Source organism: Vanessa cardui, chromosome 8, assembly GCF_905220365.1.
Source record: "Vanessa cardui chromosome 8, ilVanCard2.1, whole genome shotgun sequence".
NCBI classification, from domain to species: domain Eukaryota; kingdom Metazoa; phylum Arthropoda; class Insecta; order Lepidoptera; family Nymphalidae; genus Vanessa; species Vanessa cardui.
Window position 1 is genome coordinate 14225859 of NC_061130.1, and position 24036 is coordinate 14249894.

The 24036-nt window shown below is 36.1% G+C and overlaps 1 protein-coding gene across 7 annotated transcripts in view; it reads left to right on the forward strand.

The window, feature by feature from the left end:
• Positions 1-24036, forward strand: part of LOC124532015 (muscle-specific protein 300 kDa) — a 197069-nt gene that overhangs the window by 128600 nt on the left and 44433 nt on the right. For 6 of the 7 annotated variants that reach the window (XM_047106635.1, XM_047106633.1, XM_047106636.1 and 3 more), the window contains 6 exons: positions 10170-10962; positions 11036-11194; positions 11270-11482; positions 11657-11932; positions 12470-21145; positions 22489-22599. In XM_047106635.1, coding sequence (XP_046962591.1) covers positions 10170-10962; positions 11036-11194; positions 11270-11482; positions 11657-11932; positions 12470-21145; positions 22489-22599 — 10228 coding nt within the window. The remainder of the gene's footprint in view (positions 1-10169; positions 10963-11035; positions 11195-11269; positions 11483-11656; positions 11933-12469; positions 21146-22488; positions 22600-24036) is intronic. The other variant, XM_047106639.1, reaches the window with a different exon arrangement.

Below are 24036 nucleotides of genomic sequence, written 5' to 3' on the forward strand. Positions count from 1 at the left end.
AGAAATAAATGAATATAATAATGAATCTATGACATGACATTATGTGACGTGATGGGACAATCTGAAATAATATCATATTAGAATTAGGAATACAACCGGTTAATATGCTGTTTGCTTATATAAATATAGTGACACTATCTCTACATAGTATGAAACAAAGTCGCTCTCTCTGTCCGTATATCTCTATGTTTGCTTAAATCTTTAACGGATTTTGTTGCGTTTTTTTTTAATAGATAGTAATTCGATAGGAAGGTTTTTGTCTGTAATACAAACACTGTTAATTTTAGAGGTTTCCAATGTGATGTCGTAAATAAACAAATTCTATAGTATATCTAGTATCAGTATTGCATCCGTGCACAGTTGGGGCCGGTCACTAGTTTAAAACAAAATAAGTTACGTTCACAAAGTACGTTGGAATACATTGATTCAGCATAAACTCTTAAGCAATAATTTCTGCCTTTTAAGTATTTTTATCGAAACAATGTAAACTGATGACTACAAACCTTGATTGTATTTCGCAGCAAGTTTTTACGAGAGAGGTCTCTCCATTGTTTACTTGTAAGCGGAGAATACTTCACCCTGAGTTACAATCTTAACGGTTTCAACTGACAATTCTCATACCTACCAAAACAATTTGCAACAAATTGACGTTTATGTATAAGTGTTATTTTTATTGATTGGAATTGAAGTTCTACTGACCGGAAACGTATTTAAGATTGCGCGTAAATATTTATTTTTAAACTTGAATTTTAATGTTGAATAGGGTATGAAATTGATTTAAAAACAAATACAAAATTGCAACGAAACGATTCTTATAATATGTCAATTATGATGGAATCATTAATAAAAAAATAATTGTGGTTATATGGATACTTCTAAACTTTCCTGAACGACAAGTATGTCTAAGTTAATTTACCATCAAAATTTAAAAAAATATGTATGTATGTTAACAACCAAAAATATATTAAGAGTTCAAACAAAATTTATATAGTATAGTAGTTACAGTCAGTCAGTTAGTTAACCTAAAATTTAATTGCAATACACAAGGAGATGAGGCCTTAACTCAATAATGAGCCTTTTTTTACTTAACTGAAAACAGAAACAGCCAAAATCAAAGGCAACTTGTGGCAACAAGAAAATTTGAAGGCATAATCTCGGGAAATAATGTTCCAATTTTAAAAATATGTCACTGGCAGAATGCTTCATTATTCCTGCGTTCTATATGGTAAAAGTTATATTTATATCACATCAACACTTGAGTTAATTAACTATAAAGTTACATGTATCTGCTTATGTCCGGAATATTGGAATCTTGGCACAGCATCAACTTGTCAGCTACACCTTATAACACTTAATTATCAAACCCAGTTTCGAACAAATCCTAACACCACCTTAATATCTTGTAATAAGGTTTAAATTCGTCTGACTATCGATTGATAAATAGCACAGTTGGTCTTGAAAAATGGCGTCTAAAATTCTGGGAGGTATAGTTTTACTTCGTTGATGATGTTGGCGCTGTCCGCGGTTTTTTTATGTTTGTTTTTTCATTCCATCTGCAACCTTCTTCGTAAAAATGTTTATCAATAGCGCCAACGTGTTTTTTTTTTGCATTAGCTTTGTGTGAATTAGGTTGAAGACGTAACTTCCGGTGAATCCATAACATTGAGTTGCGTTCGTAACGCAAATAGATTAACAGAAATATTTCGTATTGTGTGTTTCGGAGATGATTTTCTTTTGAAAATGTTATACAATATTTTTTTACTTAAATATTGAACTGGGGAAGATAATAAAGTAATACTAGAAGATTTAGGCTAGATTTAGGCTAGATTTAGTAAGGTTTCAGAGTCCTTCTAGTGCGAATAGTCATAAACACCCCTTAAAGACGTTGTTTATTATAATGTTGCCAGTAAATAAAATCATGCGAGCACGTAAAAAAGTTATAAAAAAAAGACTAAAAGCGCAGATAAAAACAACAGTCTATGATTTGTTTATTTATGACAAAAAATGATTGACACGAATTCACCTCGTTTTTCTTTGAATTGTTTTTTTTTTAAATTGTTTATGGCTTTCTATTTTCCTTTTCTTTTTTATCTCAACATCATCAGCATCGTCTATTTAATACTAGACGACGTTTTCTCTTAAAATAATTAGCAAACGAAGGGAAAGTTGGTTATGCCCAAGAAATTTAAGGTGAATGTAATTTACTTCTGCCGTTTAACGTTTTGTTTGTCGGCAACTTGTGACAGCATGAAAAATACCCATTAAAATTCTACCGGCGCATTTGGCCAGATCGACCAGCTTATAGCGGATTTAATGCACTTTCCGATCAATCGAATTTCGACCTTATATCATGTGGATAAGGATCGCGACCGATAAAAATGAGCTGGCGTTTAAGTTAAACGCATTGAATAAATTTAGTTAGCGTCATTCAAGTTTGAACTCAATGAGATTGTAATAAGGTATATTTTGGTTTGAGCGCTATAAATAGCTTGCTAATTTGGTAAAGCCTGACGCGCACTTATATGGAGCGGTCAAGGGCGCCGTGTGAACGGTCATAGTGGCCGATCGTTGTATGTGAAAATAATACATACATATTGTTTACACCCTTTCGTTCATGTTACATGAACATATAGTTTTTATGGCCCTTATATTAGCATGGTCGTTAAATATTCATTGGTTATAAAGCCGAGACGACGAGGCAGACAGTAAACGATTATCATAACATAGGTAGACGAGCATCAGTCAATTTTATCAGATACTTAATTGTTGTTTTAAATTCATGTCGTGTTCGAAACAAAAGTGTAATAAACAAACGGAACTAAACCAGACGTGTATATTCGACAATCCGAAGTTGTCATTTATTTCCGGAAATGATAAATCAAAATTTTGAACTGTATGTGTCAATTAGGCTTAGACAAGACCTTTTGAAAGGTCAACCTACTGAAAAATACCGGCTTAAGTTTAGTAATTACGCTACACACGGGTTCAATGCTGATACTACATATACTACAGAATATGTTTATTTACGACATTATATTAGAAACTTCTAAAATGATCACTATTTTTTTACTATATTGTCCATCTATTATATACAGAAACCTTCCTCTCGAATCACTCTTTCTATCAAAAAAACTGCATCAAAATCCGTTGCGTAATTTTAAAGATCTAAGCATACATAAGGACAGACGCTTTGTTTTATACTATGTAATCATAATATATTGTATCAATTAATACTATATCCAAGCTTATGTATAATCTTCATTATACTGTGTAGTATAAGCAACAACAACAGCCTGTAAATTCCCACTGCTGGGCTTAAGGCCTCCTCTTCCCTTGAGGAGAAGGTTTTGGAACATATTCCACCAACCTTCCAATGCGGGTTGGTGGAAAGCACATGTGACAGAATTTCTATGAAATTTGTCACATGCAGGTTTCCTCACGATGTTTTCCTTCACCGCTGAGCACGAGATGAATTATAAATACAAATTAAGCACATGAATCAGCGGTGCTTGCCTGGGTTTGAACCCGCAATCATCGGTTAAGATGCACGCGTTCTAACCACTGGGCCATCTCGAATCATCTCATCTCATCTCGACTCGTGTCGTATAAAAGAATCAGTTAAAACACACGTCAACCTTGCCAAAAAACGCTACTCATTAAAAAAATGTGTGTCAGTGTCACTCGGGATGACGTAAAGAGTTCCTTATACCTCATTTGTCAAAATCGGCCAGACATTTTAAAAAAATATGGTGGCATAAAGTAACTCACATTGTCACACCTGAATTTTTTTGTCTTATTTTCGGAGTTAGGCTTATTTATATATCAACGCCATCTTTATAAATTAATTTATAATTTATAATAATGCGAATATTAATTGGTAAGAACGCGTGTATCCTAACCGATGAATGCGGGTTCAAACCCAGGCAAGCATCACTGAATATTTACGTGCTTAACTTGTGTTTATAATTCATCTCGTGCTCGGCGGTTAGGGATAACATCAGGAGGAAACCAGCATGTGTCTAATTTCATAGAAATTCCACCACATGTGTGGCACCAACCCTCAGTGTAAAAGCGTGGGGTGAGATATGTTACAAACCTTCTCCTCAAAGGAAGCTGTGGGAAATTTACAGGCTGTTGTTGTTGTTATTTAGTTATTTTTATTAAAGTAACGAATATCTTTATATACATTATAGAATTTAGTTCCGAAATGTCATTACGTTAAAACATAAACACGCTCGTACGACATTATGTATTTTTTTATTTAGCAAACTCTAAATCAATATTGGTAATATTTATATGCTTTGTAAGTATATAATTTAAACATAGTAGAAGTACGCGTCACGAATGTTGCAATGACAATTTTTAAATCATTAGGTCATCCGGACATTTTAAGATAATTCCGGCCTATGATGTCACCGTAAGCGACTCACGCGCTTACAACTTATATTTGCCTATTAAACTAGTGATGGGCCTCTCGACAATCGACTCGATGAAGTTTACTTAAACAATGTTAATAAATAATACTGTATTGTGTCAATATTTATTCAATCAATGTTGACTTTACTTGGTGATAGGGCTTTGTGCAATCCCGTCTGGTTAGGTACTAACCACTCATCAGTTATTCTAAACTAACAGTACTCAGTATTGTTGTGTTCCGGTCTGAAGGGTGAGTGAGCCAGTGTAACTACAGGCACAAGGGACATAACATCTTAGTTCCCAAGATTGGAGGCACATTGACGATGTAAGGAATAGTTAAAATTTCTTACAGCGTCATTGTCTATGGGCGATGGTGACCACTTACCATCAGGTGGCCCATATGCTTGCCCGTCAACCTACTATAAAAAAAAAACTTGGATTGAATTGCTAATTATCGATAAAAGTAAATTTATTATCGATCACTGATTCCTATATTAAAATTGTTAAGCATAAGTATTATATTATAAGATATAACACTTTATGATTAGTTATTGATAAAATTTGCGATTGTAATTTGTGTGTCAACACTTTTTCTAAATCCCGAAAATAAGTGCAGTTTTATCGACCTCGTTCAACTGCCATCCCTAGTTTCCAAATCTAAATCCGAATGATTCAAGGATTCCGTGCGCATTTAATGAATACAAGTGAAATGTTTTAAAAAAAGAATTATCTAGATTTTTTTTTATTTTACACGTTTTCGTTCTTGTTTTAAAAGCAAAGGTTTGTGCTATTCAGCCAAATATTCATTAAATTTATTTATTTTGAACAACTTAAGAAAAGAAAGTACGATTTATAATCTGTGATAGTAAATAAACAAGCTGTTGAATTATTTAAACAGTAAAAGCTGAAGTATCAATAATTCAGATCTTTCTCCTTTCTAGACGATTTATTTATGAAGCAGTGGTTTATTATGATTTTCCGAGATATTTTAACATAACTACATTACTATAGGGCATTGATATGATATCAAAATATCATATGTTACTTATCTGAGTTTAAGGTTCATCCTTTTTTTACGTACATATTGTAAAAATATGACAACATTATGTATAAACATAATATTATTATAATTCAAAATTATTAACATAATGGAACTTTTTGGTGTATTTGATTACGGTTTGAATTTAAAAAGAGGTTACAATGCGTGATATTTAACATAAAATCATTGCTTTGCCGGTTTATCTATCTTATCTACGAAATTTTCTAAACTCTATCTTTTATTACTTTTTGTAATTTTTCTTATGAACAAAGTTACATCTTCTAAAAATTTATAACATATGAGTCTTTCCGCGCTAAGCATGCGTTGATCACTTTTTCAAACAATTCGATTTTAAAATTCAAATTTAGAATTGATTCCATCACACGCGTTCATATAGAAATATTTTGCGGAATACAATTTTTTAAGCACAGATAAAATAAAAATAGGCAAGTAATTTAAAATTAAGCAGCTGTCAACAATAAAATGACGTCATCGGAAACCATGGCCGTTGCTTGAAGTGAGACTGGAGCTAATTTATTTCAGCGGAACATATTTGTAACATTGCTCACGTTCCCATAATATGATTTGCCGACGCCATTTTTATATTTTAAAAATCACGTCAGCTAGTGATGGGCCTCTCGAGAATCGACTTGAATAATTTGACTCGAACTATTAAAATACAGAAACAAAATTGCTTTTTATAGTAATAATAAAGTGCGCTTAAATAATTTGTTGGATATCGATTTAAATGCATCATGCAGAAATAATAGTATTAGATAAAGTGAAGCAAAATAATTACTTGACTTATATAATGTCAAGTAATTATTTAATTTAAAGAATTATACTTACTCATCGTTCTAAAAGTAACTAGTAATAATGACTCTCAAAGATAAAGTGAGAATAACTCAGTTTTTTTTATCTCAAATTCACGAATTTTGAATTTTAAAACTGTAATTAGAACGGAATTCGAAATTCAAATCGCATTAGGGTGGGTGATACCTTTAGTATCTTAATTTGTATTCCGTTGTATAAGATCTTAGTTCGTCCTGAGAGCTGGTGAGTCCCACATACCCCCTTCATGTAGGGAGAATGCTTTAGCGTTTGACCAGCAAGATGGAAAAGGTTTAAGTTATCTTGAGTCTTTTTTTTTTTGGTTGGTAGTTGGCGGACGAGCATACGGGCCACGTGGTGGTAAGGGGTCATCATCACCCATAGGCAATGACGCTGTAAGAAATCTTAACTATTCCTTACATCGTCAATGCGCCACCAACCTTGGGAACTAAGACGTTATGTCCCTTGTGCCTGTAGTTACACTGGCTCACTCACCCTTCAGACCGGAACACAACAATACTGACTACTGTTATTTGGCGGTAGAATAACTGATGAGTGGGTGGTACCTACCCAGACGGGCTTGTACAAAGCCCTACCACCAAGTAAAGTCCTTAAAGAGTCCTTTTATCTTAGATCTCGTGTATGAAAACGTTACTGATGTGATTTCGCATTTTTAATTTTATTGAGGATAATAGTGAAGGTAACTCTGTATGCCTATTTGTTACCTAATCACGACTAAACTATTAAACTGTTCGCAACGAGATGACATTGACAAAGATGAAGCTTGTGGTCTGGCTAAGGACATATTTTTTTTTTAATTTTAGAAAAAAAATGTTTTTTAATTTACGTCTAGCTAGGTGGGTGGATAATGGCTGGTAATTTATGATGTCTGACCATATCAACTTAGAATAGCGTACCGATATATCTTAAGCTCATTTGGCTTGGGTGTATGACCATGAGAATAAAAATCATGTGATGTACTGAAGTCATTTACGTAAATATTATAAAATTATAATTAGGAAGAATAAGTTTTTCTTTAGTTAAAAAAAAATAGACGAAAAAAAAATTGAAATGAATTCGAATTATAAATTTTAGTAATTATCTTAGAAGCCGACTGAATACAATATAATTAATTCGTGTAATTACAAATTAGTAGAAAGTACACTACGCTTTGTACGTCTATTAAAATACTTCACTTTTTAGTTTAAATGTATTTTTGGGGATAATTATTAAATAAATAATTTTCCTCAATCTTATTAATAGATATAGACGATTGTTATGCAATTATTTATAGTTCAAGTAAATATTCAGTTGATGGTAGAGTGGGCTGGTGCATGGTACCACCCACTCATCAATTATTCTACCGTTAAACAAGAGTCATACGTATTGCTGTTCGATTTGGGTGGGGTTGGGGCATTAAGGGCAATATAACCCCATTGCCATGGTTGGCGACGCATTGGCAAAGTATATTTCTGACTTTGACAATTTGTGTCCAATAGTGTCGACTTTCTTGATATACTTATATCAAATAACAAATCCCGTTTATTTCTCATCCCTTGGGAATTCTGAAATATCCTAAAAATAGTTTTTAGTTGTTGTTGTACGTAGGTTACGTGCATGCTAAATTTGAAACTCCTAATTAAAGTTACGGAGATACAGCTACTTTGGTTCGAAAATATAAATCCCATTTATTCCCTATACCGTGGGAATTTTGGAAAAACCCTTCTTAGTGTACCTCTAGGACACTTACGGCACACATGTGCCAAATTTCAAGTCTCTAAGTCCAGTGGTTTAGGCTGTGCGTTGTCTGTCAGTCACTCAGTAACGGAACAGTTTTATATATATTGATGTATATGTATTATTATATCAATATCATGACTTTATCTGAGTCTTAGTTGAGACATTAAATTGGTCTGGGAAGAAAATACATGTAGCATATACATATGTATATGTACATGTATTAAAGTTTTACATGAAGTTAGTTGAAAGTCAGTGACTTATTATACTTGTTCAAATAAGGTCAGGTTTTTCTCTCAAACGCACTTACAACTTCTTTGTTTTCTATTTGAGATTACAAATAACTTAATCTCACTTAAGCTATGTTCAAATGAAGTGGAAATGTAAAAGTAAATACAACAGCAAGCACATACATTATAACTCATAGAAATATCTATTAAAGAGATTATTGTAAATATATTACTATGAATATTGCTATGTACATTTTATGTGAAGGCTTTATTATGTTACACTTAGTTGCAACTCGTTACTAGGTGGCGCTGCAGCGCTTAAACTTCTAGACAGTTCAACGGTGATATATGGTAACCATATACAAACGGACAACGCATTTTATTAGTATAACATCGAACGTGCAACAAAACGTTATTTTCTTTTTAATGCTGATTTGAATTTGATTGATCACTTAAAAAATATCAAAATATATTTTTACTGTAACCCCATTTATAGGTTTTCAAAAATAATTACACATGACTATAGCGCTTTCAAGGGGTGAGTCAGCTGAAGGGTACATAAATTAGTAACTATTAAATATATGGATAAGTACTAACCGTCTTTTAAAAGTATTGAGATTATTTAAATTTTAATCAATTTAAGAAGCCTTAATAGCTCAAGGTAAAGGGGTATAGTCATATATGTCACGGTACGTTCCGTCATAATATGTCAGTCATATATTCACTTCTGACCCGGAGAACAGAAACGTAAGTCAACTGTTAATAAAATATCGAAATGTAATTTGATGTTTACCGCTTCGCATACTTCAACTTAATATACTTTAATGTAATTTAAAAATCCTAAGAATTTCTAATGAGATTATCATATTCCTATAACTCGAACATAAAATCAATCGAAAGCCGACACGACAAAGCCAGAACGCAGTAAGTACATCCGTCACGGGCGGACAGTGGAGCTTCCCGACGCCTGCATAAGGGTTACTTTGGATCGATTTTCGTTCCAGACGCGGGCTCGGGGGACGTCTGTGTAATCGTTACGTATTCAGACTGGTAGACTATTTCAGACCGCGCAGCGCATGCGTACTGCGCAGTTAATAGGTCAGGGGCTCGCAGTGTGAACCGGGGGTTATACTTAGAACGTTCGCCATTACTCAACACAATATAGATTTTCAAGATCGAAACTTGTGAGCAATGCACGAGGAAGATATCCCGCGTTACTTCCGCGATCCAATCGTTACGAATCGGGCCGGGCTCAAGATAGTCGTCTACGATATTCACAGGAATACATGGTAGAAAACCGAGTGCGTGCATCGAACGATCGTATAGTGGCCTCAATGTGACTGTGCATATTTATTCGCGGTGAGTCACAAAAACGTAGTTTTCGGGATTCGAGTACTAGGCGATCCTTGGCAGCCGCTCTATAAATGTTTACTTCGCCCACACGCAGCTGGCGGCGCCGGCCGGTTATGGCTGACGGGCATTAGCGCATGTCGTTGACGTTGCGCAATAAGCAAAAGCGGCTTATCAACGCTTCGCCTGTCAAGTTAGGAGCAAGGTTGAAAGTGTCACGTCACCATAAGCCATGCTCGCATGCCGGCGCGGAACGTAAACACGAGTGCACCCAAAACTTCGCTGATGTCACTGCAAACATAATAGCGTAGAATAAAATTAGACGCGACGGGTGAATCTTTCGCTCGGTTCATTGAGCGACGTGCGGGCGAAGCGAGCGGATCGCCGCAGGCCGCTGCCACGACCGACGAGGTAACGCGTGCTGAGCGCGACCTTGTGGCGTCACACCACGTCACGCTGCGCCGCCGGATTATTTTCGTCGCCTTTGGCAGCTCTTCCCTATTCGCCAGAAGCTCCTCCGATCCGAATACTAATCGACGCGCCCTAACAGACGATTTCTTTTTCAGATTGCGACAGACTCTTGCGGCGAGACTCGCGGAGATCGACGAAATTGTTTCCGAATTTGATCGAGTATCGGAGAAGATCGATAAACTCCGGCAGCAGATCGAAGTTTACATAGCCAAAGTCGGAACTTTCTACGTGTTCGGGGAGGACAACGAAGCAGAGATCCGCAACCTTGCCGAGCAAGTTTCGGATCTGGTGAAGAAGACGAAAACTTTCACCGAGGAGAGCGGCAAGCGGTACGGAGGCTCCGCGCCCGCGGACGTGGCGCAGGAGCTTTCCGCACTAGAACTGTCAGCGGAGGCACTCGCCGCTGCGATGGAGGAGAAGGAGAGGGAGTGGAAGCGCGCACGCACCGCTCGTGGGGAATACGCGAGCGATGTGGAGGGCGTGCAGGCCTGGGTGCGAGCGGCCGAAGTCACGGCTCGCGAGCGCACGCTGGCGCCGGAGCCTTACCGCGAGCGCCTTGTGGCCACTCGCGCTGAGATCCCCGCCGTAGCAGACCGCTTAGAGCATCTCGCGCGCAACGCGCGTGCTATCATAGAAGGCAGCCGCGATTCCGGCGAACGCCACCTGATCCAGTCTACCGTCTCTGTGCTGTCAGAGCAGTTTTCTGCGGTCTGCAGCGAGCTCGAAGCACGCCAAGCTGCCGTCGAGGATGCCTGCGATGCCGTGGCTAGATTTTTGGCCTTATTAGAGAAAGTTCTGCTTTGGGTTGAGACACAGCGTGCGTTCCTAGCGCGGCCTCTGCCATTGGCCGACTTGCAGGAAGCGCAACAGAAACAGACTGAATACGGGGTAAGCCGCGACACCTTCGCGGCGTGTATATGTGTACTTTCCTTACTAATTACGAATGCATATTTTGTTTCAGAATGCCCTTAAGAGTTGTAAGCAGCAAGCTAAGAATTTAGCAGATATGACTAAAGAATTAGAAACCATAGAGCGCGTGACGAGTCCAGGCGACCTGCCTTCTAGGCTAGAGGCTGCCGAAAATGCAACAGTCGACGTGGAAAAACGATTAGCGAAAACAGTCCGTATTTCAAATAAACAATAATAACATAGCGAAAACATACAGCAACATTAATTGTATATATATTTTTTTTAGAATGGTTTACTCCAAGAATTAGCTGAGGAGTGGGAGCGATGCGAGAAAAAATTAAAAGACGTCGGACATTGGCTCGAGGCAACCACGAGAACAATCGAGGCTCCGCAGAATGCTAAAAAGCCTTTACGAGACAGACTAGGCCTCAGAGAGAAGTTAATAAACGACATATCTACGCAAAAAACTAAGATTTCCTACGCAGTCGAAAAGCTGAACGTGAGTGTAATCGTGAATAAGATTGTTAGGGTCGCATTCTAAGGGTCGTATTGGTCATTATTCGTGATGCATATATTTTCGATGTAATTATTTGGGTCGGCAAGGTTTAAGCAGGTTAAAGCAGATCGTGTGAGGCTGGAACTACAAATCACTCATCGATCCCGCCGCTCACAGGTACACTTCGGACCTGATGGCGTCGCTTCGCAGTCGCGCGCGCCCGAGGGCGTGCAGGTGGCGGCGCGCGATCTAGTGGCTGCCCTGGACGCGCTGGCAGCGCAGACGGGCGCCCAGGCCTCACAGCTCGCAGCTGCATTAGCACAGCTCGAGGCGTACTGTGCTGACGTGGCACGGCTACGCGCACAACTGCTTCAGGCCGAGCAGCAGTTACGTCACGCCGCGCAACCCAACTACAGTCCGCGCGACCCCGAGAGGGCCGCGACGCATCAGCAGGTGAGCGCTCCCTTCCCACACCCACGTCCAGTAGGCTAGCGACCGTTCTAGTTTTGTTTATCGCCCGCGAGGCACTCGATCGCGAGCTTAGTGGTAGCGCAGATAGTACGATCCACCGCCTCATGTACATTATCACCGAACCACGCGATTCATGTTTTGTTTTCTTTCTGTTATCTCTCCTCATCCTTTACGCCGACTAATCTATTTACCGATATCCTCTGTTAGGAGTGTCGAGAGAGAGTTAAATCGCTTCAAAGTAAGATACAGGCGCGGAACGAACGAATCAAACTTTTGATGCAGCGCGGCGTCCCGGATGCCGAGCCGCTGAGAGACACATAGACGCCGCGTTATCGTTTTTAGCTTTAAGTCGATTATTGATCATCTATTCCTATTATAATTTTTTTATCGTTTACAAAATATACGTATTCGACATCGCAACAATCTTCGTTTCCTTTCATTAACCTCAGCTTCCATCGCTCGAAATCCTGAGCTAGCGAACCCACTCTAAATCATGTCTTGTCCGTACTTGCGTATCAGGAGGTCGGGCGGCGAATCGAAGAGCTGACTCGGTGCATCTACGAGATCGACCCGTACTTCGCCATGCCGACGGGTGACGAGGACCCGGCCGCCACTCTGGCCATGCTCGTGTGTAGCGCCGACAGCGCGCGCGCCAACCGCCGGCCACGCTCACCCGAGCGTCGGCCGCGCGCGCTCGCCCCACCCACCGTGCCCGCCTGGTTGCCGGGTGGCACCACCTACGCCGAGATAGTGAAGGGTCACGGCTCGCGCTCCGCCTCACCAGCTGACCGCCCTAGTAGCGCTCAACGGCTGCCCACGCACAGAATGCGATATGAGCCGATAGAAACGCGAGAGCGTTCCCGGTCAGGAGACACGAGTTCCGATGACAAGAATCAGAGTGAAATAATCAGTGTGGTGCAACCTCGCTCTCCTACCGACTACCCGGTCGAGTCTTGTGAGCCGAAAGGCATAAGTGAGATCGTGTGCGAAATAAGTGAGTGCAGTCAGATCGCCAGTGATGCAAATGTTGTATATGTCACCGATACGAGTGAAATACACGACTATTACTCTGGACAGCCAGAGAAATATGAAGATAGTGAAATTAAACTAATACCACAGGTCTCTCCTCAGATCGAACCAAGTTCGATAGAGATATCGGCCAAGGAATGTAAAGCACATGATCTGTCTTATGCGGAAATTTTAGCTCTTGGATTACGCAAACAAGCAAAGACGCAAAGTATTGTCTCTATGGCAAAACCACAAGTTGCACAAGTCGAAATGGTAAAAGAAATTGTCGTTGAAGTGGAAAAAAGTCCACCAGTTCCATATGAACCAAAAGTTCAGACAAAGGATTCGTTGAAAACAAAAATTGATAGACCAGAGAGACCGTCTCAACGCAGTCGGTCAAGAGATATGCCAAGACAACGTAGAGCTCCAGAAAAACGCCCTACAAAGGCTCATGACGTGCAAATGATAAAAAAGAAGAAATTGTCGAAAAAGGTCATAGAGGTGCAAGACTTTGATGATACTACAGATATTGTAGAAATAGATACACCTTCTAATAACCTACAATCTTCGAAAATTTCGGAAGAAATTGTCTATAAAAAGTGTGAAGAAAAGTCCCATCAGACTGTAAAAGATTACGTAAAAGAAACTGACGATACAAATGTAGAACATTTGACATCACACACAGACAATATACAAGAAACCGAACAAAAAAGAAGTAAAAAGAAACAAAAGCCCAAAAAAACAAAAAGTGCAGAAGATGAAATCGAAAAAGCACTAAAAGAAATTGAAGAATCAGATAAACATAAAAAGAAAAAAGTCAAAGACTTACGAGACAAGAGCAAAGATGCTATGGATAATAAAGATATATCAAATACTGCAACAACTCATGAATTAAAAGTAGAGCCTAAAGAAACTGATGTATCTAATAAAAGTAAGAAGAAGAAAACTCAAAAAGGTTTGCAAGAAAAGTCGAAGAAACACATACAGTCTGAAACTGAAACAGTTGAAACTGAAGATAAATCATTGGCTCTAAAAGATAAAACACAGACAATGTCGAAAGATTATGAAAAAGATTTTACGGCAGAAGTTATTTCTGAATTATTAAAATCTTCAGATGTGTCTGAAAATGTATTAGAAAAGGATAAAACTTTGAGTGCTTCTAAGATAGACGATGTAAAATCTGAAGACAGTATTAAAGAAAACTTACGTCTTAGCACTTCAATTGACATAACCGTCTCAGAAAATAAATCTAAATATGATGATTTAATAAAAATAGACGAAAAGCAAACAACATCACACAGTTCTGAAAGAGTATCTTTATGCGAAGAAGAAAATGATACATCTAATGTTGAAACTGAAACAATAAAAAAAAAGAAGAAGAAGAAAAATAAAAAGAATGATGTATCACCACGAGAAATTATAACTGAAGAAATGAATAAAAATTCTCAAATCGGAGACGTTCAAAAAACATTTAATGTTTTTGAAAAGCAATCAATCGAAACCGATAATTTACCAGTGGTTGATAATTCTAATACAGCTGTAGAAGAAAAACAACTAAGCGATGTTGTTCCTACAGCAGAACATACTGTTGAGCCTAAGAGGAAACCAAAGTCGAAAAAAAATAATATCAAAGATAAACAGTTAGAACCAGAAGTATCTATGGTAGAAACAAAGGAATGTGAGACATTAATTATTGACGAGCAATCTAGTAAAGATACTAAATCTAGCAAAAAGAAATCTAAGAGCAAAAAAATCAAGTCCGCGGTTGATGATGAAATAGATACAGCACTAAAAGAAATTGAGCAAAAAGATAAATCTAAAAAAGAAAAAGGACATAAATCTAAAGAAATGAAAATTGACCCTGATATAGATCACCAGCTTAAAAAGACTGGCACTGAGACTATCAATACGTCAGATTTTATTACAAAGCAAGTTGAAGCTAACCTTGTTACGGAGAATGTACCAGACGCTGTAAAAAGCAGCATTATAACGATGGACTGGAACACATTAATGGCAGAAGAAGACAAAATCTCCGATTCTGCAATTGAACCAATAACTGAACCCGAAGAAGAGTGCAAAATCTCAAACAGATCTGAGACACACGTCGCGTCCGAAGTAACTATTTTACAAGAAATACCAAATCCTCTTAAAGATACAAATGATAAACTCGAGGTTCACATGTCTTCTGATATAACTGTAAAACCAGAAGAAGATAAAGAGTTAAATAAAGTAAATGAATCATTAGTAGGAAATATTGAAACTGTAGCTACATCTGTTAGCGAACAAAATAATAATGATAAATTCTTTTCAACTGACACACAGAAAGAGCGGTCAGTAAATGTTGTCGAGGAAATAACTCTATATAAGCCAGTTGAACAAGAGGTAGAAACACGTAAAATTTATCTTATTACTCACGAAGAGAAAAGGCTACCTCCTATTAGAACAGTTAAAGTTTTCAATAGCAAAAGTAATTCCTTAGAAGAAACGTCTTTAGAAGAAAACAAGGATACAAATACTCCAACATATCTCAGTACAGATGAAAATGAATCGATTGATTTAACGCCCAACTTTAATGAAGGTGAAATTGCAACACCGTCAGAAGCTAAAGATACAGTCATGGTTAATGAGTCAGTAACTGATAAAATAATTGTAAAAGAACAAAGTGTTAACGAACCAGTCAAAGAAATGCATGAGGTGGACACTTTGGTAAAACAGGACTATAAATCAAAAGAAGTCACTTCAGAAAGTGTTTCGTTGACACTTCAGGAAGATGCTGAAAGTTCAGAAGTAACGGAAAATCTTAAAATTCATGAAGAAATTATGAACGATGATGTTGGGGAAGATGCAGCACAAGACATTATCGAGCAAGTCATATTTGGATCCGTACAAGAACGCAAAAGGCTTGTTGAAAATACTAAAGCTACCCCTTTTATGGAGTTGTGTGAAGAAATTAAGCCTTATGCAATTGGTCTTGACTATCAACTTTTGGACTACAATTACTATAAATTTGTTACAAATAAACAGAACTCTGAGCCGAAAGAGTTGCAAACGATAAGCTCAGAAAATGAAATAGAACAATCACAAATATTACAACAAGAGCAGCCTAGCGAGCTGTCTGCTTTGACTATAGATGTCAACGATGACATTGAAAGTGGTTCATATATTCCGTCCCAACAAAATAATATTTCATCCTCAAACTTCCAAGTATTACAAGATTCAGAACATCAATATGCACTTTTGCTATCTGATGATTCTTCAGTAAAATCTCTTGAACAATCTAATATTGCACAAATTTCGCACGAGGAAAACGATAAAATTGAAACACCTAATGAAAATACAAAAGATATTCAAATGATGTCCGAACAACTAAGATACAATTATCAAGAAATTACTGATGGTGAAAAATTATTAGGAAAAATGAAATCCAAAGAAATGCTTAATATAAACGAAACAGCAGAAAGAGCAGAAGCAGATGTACATGAAAAAGATACAAAAGAAATAGAAGATGTTGTATGTGTTAGTAATGTTGTTGCTATTGAATGTAAAGATGATATTGTAAGTAATTTACAAAACGATGAAGCCAATACAGACTTTACATGTCAGATATTTGAACCACCGCATCAAAACTACCAAAATATTGCTGATGCGGAAAATTTACTAGGCTTAACAAAGGCTCGTGAAGTTGTTCAAAATACAGAGACAAAGCTCCCTGAAAACGAAATGACAAGAAATTATATTCCCGTTGAGCAACCTACACAAAATTATCAAGAAATTGTTGACGCAGAAAATATTTATGGAACAATAAAATCTCGCGAACAAAGTCCAGCTGATAAAACAAACGAACTAGTCAAAAATCTTAATAATAATGTTAACGAATTATTACCTAATCTAAACCGACAGCACGAGATTCCAAAACATAATTATCAGGAACTAGTAGACGCAGAACGTTTATTAGTGATCCAAAATAATAAATTACATGAAACAACCGAAAAAGATGTCTTAAAACAGGATTTAGAACAATCTATTATTTCAAGTAATAAGAATTCGCCTGAGAACAAAAATATTGAAACTACAAAATCTGAATCTTTATCAACGGAAAAATATTTCACAGTGGACTCAGCTGTTTTCAACTATCACGAATTAAAGGATGCTGAGATGTTACTAGCAACAACTACTGAATTTACTGTAGATTCAGAAATTAAATCATCCGAATTAGATAATAAGATCACAGGAGAACAGGAGGATCAACAGGATCTAAAATGCACTAACGTATTAGAAGATAATGAATTAGTTGAGAAAACCAAACTAACTAATATTTATCAAAAAACTTTATCTCAAGAAAGAGAAGTCAGTAGTGTTGAAGAAGATTCAAGAATATATGTGGGTCATACTGCAACAGAAAATGTGACGATTGTGGCTAATGAAGAAAAACCAACAAATAATGAAGGAATTGTAAGCGAAGAGCGAACTGTTTCTGATCCGATAATTCAAGATAATATTATAGCAGAAAAAACAGACATCGAAGATACCGTAGTTTCTCGTGATAGGCCTAAAGTACCAGAAGAAATTACAGAGTCACTTGTGCCCATGGTTTATGGCAATAAGACTAATATAGAAGAGACTTTACAAGTAAAAGAAACACAAATTACTAATATTGAAATAGGATTGACCATTAATGATGATGATGATGACGAATTTGTTTTGGTAGATATGATAGAAGATAAACCAGAATCTTGCTTGTTGATTACTGATAAAAAATTAGACTTTGAAGAAGGAAATTCTTCCGAATTAGTTGAGGACGCAATTAAATTGATCGATGAAACAATTGAAGACGTTACAATTTTAACTAATACTCTTGACAATGTGGTTCAGGAGAGTCCAGTATCTGATAACAATGCCGCTATTGAAATATTGGATGACAAAAAATTAAGCTCATTTGAGACTTTAAAGAATCTTGAAACAGCAGTTGATATTGAAGCTGATTATGAAATAGTCCCAGAAGCTTGTGAATTGCAAGTAGAAGAACAATTTTCGCAAATATTTACTGATATGAAAAAATACTCTGATGAGCCTGACTCTATCTCGGCTGCATTCATTGAAGTTGAAAAAAGTAGTGCCTTGCCCATATCTTTTACGTCTCAATCTGTTGATACGCAAAACCCACCTTATGATATAAAAAGTACGGATTCTAATATTCAAATAAAACCTGCATTAGAGCCTAATACTAAAACAACAAACGATGATTTAACTAAAAATGATACTAATATTACGGAAACCTTGATTCGTTCTGAAAAATCTCCTATTCACAGTTTGCATGATTTACTTCCTGAGATTGATTCCATTCCTGAATTTAAACCCTCCTACTCGAACACTGTTCTGTACTCAAATTTATCAGCTGATGCACCGGAATTCACTCCTTCTTATATGTATCAATCCACTGAAGCGACTGTATCTAAATGTAAATCACCTGATACTATTGAGCAAGATAATAATTCCAAAAAAACAGAACAAGGAAATAAATCTACAGTATCAATACCTTTAAGTTCAGAAGAGACTGTGGTGTCTGCTGGTATTACATATTCATCAGTTGCCAAAACTCCAAAAGACCTAAAGGAAGCCGATATGCTTGAAAAAGAAAATGTACAAGGCGCGATCAAAGAAGAAACAACAGTTCCTCGTGAAGAACATGTTGAAACAAAATCAAAAAGAAATAAAAAAAAGAAAAAGGAAGATAAAAAGCCTATCCCTAGAGCACAAAGCATTGAAAAAGATCAACATCAAACTATTACTGAGACGGCACCTATTTTAGAGCCAGTAAATGTTTGGGCTAAGGCAGCAGAAGAAGGTAAATCTTATGCAGAAGTTGTAGCGGAAGGTATTATAATACAAGAACAAAAAGAACCTGAAATAATTCAATCTACATACGAAGAACCTATTCAAACTATTATAAAATCAAATGAAATTAATGTTATAGAAGTAGACGAAGAAACCTTAAAAAATAATGACGAAAATATTAGTTCCTGGGCCAAAATCGTAGCAAGTAATAGACCATCGCCTGAGAGAACACCGAAACCAGAGACTAAACAACAAAAAATAATTCAAACACATGAATATAAAGCACCGGTTATATTGGTAGACGAATCTGATACCGACTTTCATACATCGGATTTACAAGTGGATGCCGAAGGGTTCATCAAAGTTGATAGAAATAGAAGGTCAAGATCTAGATCCAGGGAGTGTCGTTCTACGTCAACTTCAAGAGTGCCTATACAAAAAACATTTGTTCGCGATAAGTCTGAAAATAGATTTGATGCGCTGACAAGTACTTTAAAGCCTGAAGATGATAACATTCAAGGTAGTTTGTCAGATGATGAAAAAGAATCTTTAACAAAAGAAAGAAAAAGTCGTCCAGGTAAACCTAAAGAGGAAAAAGTCAATCCTACATCACAAATGTCTTTAAGCACATCAGATGAAGAAAAACCGTCAGTAAAAAAAGACATTAAGAAACGATCACAAAAATCAAAAGAAAAATCGAATAAGTCAATAGACAAAAATATGGAAATTCCATTAGAAGATAATATAGAAGAAACTCAGACTTTAAAAGAATCTCCTGAAAAACATAAGAAAAATAAGAAGAAGAAGAAGGATAAGAAACCAGAAAACAAATCTTCTCCTATTGACATAACGGTTACATCAACTTCTTTAGAAAAGAGTTCAACGGAGCCTGATCATAAAGATCAATACCAAAAAGCCGTAACAACTCCAGTATCGACGCCTGAATCTCAAGAAACACCTATTAAAGATAGATTGTATTCAGAAGCTCAGTTTTGGAAAGTTGGTCCTAGTGAGTTAGAGTTAAGCAATTTGTCAGAGAATTTAACTATTGAAGTTACTGGCGGTAATTTCGGAGAGGCGAAATTCACTCTTAGTGAAGATTCTTCCAAAAATATACGCAATGAAGATGATCTTATTTTTAAACATACTGAGGTGTCTAGTCAAAATATTGATAAGGAAAATGATTCAAAAGAGAGAGGCGAATTTGAAATTCAAACAACTGTTGTAGAAGAAAATATATCTGATGAGCAATCACTTGAAAGTAAAATAGCAGACATACAGCGAGAAATCGAAGAAATGTTATTGCCAGAAAATGATAACTCTGCTACGAGTGATGAAATTCCTATAGAATTAATAGAAGCCAACCCACTATCCGAAGATTTACAAGATGAAATACTCGATAATATGAGTCCTCTTTTAGCTTCTCCCGAGTCAGACGATTTGCTAACGCAGCCAAAATCAACAAAGGTTGACGATTATTCATTCAATGATCAACATGTTAGTGTCAGTATGATTGATGCAGTATTGGGTGATTCTGATTCAGTTAAAACATTGGCAGAAGAAAATCAAGAAGATATTACACCACAGCACCAATTTAATAAAAGTACTCTTAATGTTGAAGAACAGGAATGTGTAGAGCCGGAAGTAACAAAAACCGAAATACTCGAAGTAACAACAGACATATGTACTCCAACTTTAACTGACCCCGAAACATTACCCACTAACAATGCATCCAATGTCATCACTAACAACTTATCACACCTAAAATCAGATGAATTTTGGTGTAACAAATTCGCGATAGACGACGCTGAAAAACTTCTCGCTGAACAAAACACAAAGCTTAATTCAGACGACAATTTGGTTTCCGAAAATAAGTGTGCTAACTTAGAATCAAATCTTAAAAATGATAACTCATTTTGGCCTGAAAAATATATTTATCACGATGCTGAATGTCAGTACTTTATTTCGTTATCAAATAAAAATAAAACGTCTAATAATATTCCGAGTGATATATCAATAAATGATCAAAATGATAAAGATCGTGATCCCGATGGTAGGTCTGGTCATTCTTCTGAAACAGATGAAAAGGATTCGCGTCAGTCTAGTTTGCCTTACGATTCTAACTATATATCTATGGATCTTCCGGGAGGAATGTGTAGTTGGAAAGATCACAGCTCATATTTGAGCATAGAAACGCCTAGTGATTCATTGTTGAATCCGTCAAACGAGAACACTCAAATAGATGTCGACATACCAGAGGATACACTAACAGCCCTTTCCCTCGAGACCGTTACCCCACCCACACCCACACAGGAGGAGCCTAAGGAAGAACGAATCCGGAAGGCAGCCAAGGTGACTGAGCTACAGTCGTATTGTAAAACATTACACTTATTAATTTATGTTTGGCATGATATTCTCACAAAATTCTTAATTTCACTTTTTACGAAAATTTGTATTGTATATTGTCGTCCGCCAAATCTGCCGATCGTCTTGTAGATGCAATATATTGGCCATCGCTTCTAAGCTTACTTTGAGTTTACGCATTTTAAAATAATCTATAGTTTTCTGAAGTATATTGTATTTGAAATCTAGTCATGTCTAGTCGAATTAATATAATTTATAGTCATTGATATTATACTCAATTTATTGTAATGAAATAAACGTTCTAATAAAAGGTGTGCAAGTATTGTTTTATTTCATTAACTATGTACTTTCACATATGAGGTAATCAGTACCCCACGATATACTTAAGATAGTCAAAATTTTGACTTCTACAAGACGAACGATAGTAACGACGCTTTCATTGTATTTTAGATGCTTTATTTTGGGCTTAAAATTATTCAGTCAAAACAGATTAAGCTTACATTTCTAATATCAATTTGACGGATTGCCAATTATATTATTGGAATCAATCCTATATTGTGGATGAACTTTGTGGATGAGAATCAACACAAAAGCAAACTTAAGCCACATGAAAAGAAAATGAATGAGGTACAAGTTTGAACGATTTTAATTTTGTGTAATTTTGCAACTTTGTTTGTTTTACGTATTATTTTGCCGGAGTTGTGTCGATTTTGTTGCCTTTATTGTTAGATGAAACGGCTTTTCCACGTGCATATTTAGTAAAGTGACTTTTGTTTCGTGATTTTTACATTTGTTTTCATGTATTTGAATATTTGGAAAAGTGTATTGTTCATTTGTTTCGTTTAGATTTACTGTGGAATGTACTTCAGTTTTAAGCCTAAATTCTCGATGTTGTAACAGAATGATTTCCACGAATGCTAAAATGTGTACAAAGCATGTCATGCCAACCAATTCAAAATTAATTGTTGTTTTTATTTGATGTTTTTGTTGTTGCTGTTTCAAAACCGATCTTGGGAACGCATTGATTTGTAATGACTTAATATTGGATTGTTTTTGTTGGAATATTTAAATCGATTATAAAAATTAACAGTCCCTAAAATCGGTTTTTGTGAATTTGGAATGCTATATGACTTTTCACCCTTTCCCAAGAATGCTTGCAACTTAACAGATAAATAGATTTTGAAATTATTTAAATGTACCGTATTCAATAGAATTTAAATTTACATCAGTAAAAATCAAAAAATTGAAATAGTGAATTTCAGAATCTATTTTCGCCTTAGTCATTTGACAGATGTGCACTTAGTGTGGCTAATATAGAGGTGTGTTCTCAGGATGACTTATCTAACGATATTGAAACGCTGCTCGAGGAAGTCAAAATTGTGCAAGCGAATCTATCCGATCTTCCCGACGAAAGTCTTGACGCTATGGAGGAAGGACTTAGGGTAAGTTACATTATCACTGTAAATATATCATTAAATCCTTTCGAAACCATCAATCGAAAAGAGTACATTTTGTAGAATCGAATTGCATTGTTGAAGTTTTGCGAAATGTTGTTATTTTCTTTGTAATTATGACAAAAGCAAACGCATCCGTATGTAGAACGAGCGTTGACTTTCTGAAACGCTCGGTGGCTACACTATTCTCGGACTCGCTATTTGGGTCTCGTCTAAATGTTTCGGAATTTATGTAACATATTTTACAGCATTGTTGTACATTATACAGATACAAATTTGATTTCGGATCTACCCAATTAATTTTAAAAATACGTTCATGATCAGAATTTGAATATTTCAAACGATTTTTTATAAATGATTCATCATTAGATTTATTTCATACCAAGCGTGTGAGATATGTTTTTATACATCTTTCTATATTTCATATTTAGGTTTTATTAATCGTGTATATTTTTAGATAGAACATTGCTGTTTAAACATTATCGTTATCCATCACTCTCTTCACAAAAGCCTCAATGTAAACAAAACTAGAATTCACATTGTTACGTCAGTGTTTTAAATAACCGTCTACGTACATTCCTACATCATCGTCTGTTTTAAATACGCTTAATTTATGTCCGGTTTTATGACCACCATTTGTTTTTAAATCATTAAACGTTATAGCTATTGGTTTTATTGAGACAATTTCGAATGCAGCTGGTTTATGCCATGTTCGTTTCGTATTCAAATATAATCGTGAATACAAAATAGTATAACTAATTATACATTTAAATGTAATCGCTTCAAGCTTATTTTCTTTATAATTCAAGTATCTTCTATCGATTCATAATTATATGTAACAAAACTAAAATTATAAATTGTCAAAATACGTACAATAATAGAACGAAAATTTAAAACTACAGTAACTTTTTTAAAGCTGAACTTGAGCTAGTTTAATATTTAGATGCATAATTGTTATGCTAGTGATTTGCATTATAAGATAAAATCGTTGGACCCCACATCAGATCTGTAGTAGATATTAGTAACTTTGTTTATAAATATGCTCCTTATAAAAATGCTATACTACAAATGACTGTATACATTTTCCAAATATGTCCTTGAAATGAAAAGGGTTAGAATAGGCAGGGTTTTTACGAAGTCTTCTCAATTTTTTTAAACAATAGACAGATGACAACGTGTCAAAATATAATTGTGAGATAAAGCACCATCGGAGTGACATTTATCACCTTCATATGCATTTTACTCATAAAATGATGTCACCGTTTTCGAGTTACGACAGCGTTAAATATATGAATGTTGTGTTTGGCACGATTCAGTAGGGCACTAGTTCGCGATACTTACAACTAGCTCCCGAATCGAATTAACGAAAAATCGACCGAATATTATATATTCGATTAAAATTAATTTAATTATCGATAACGAATC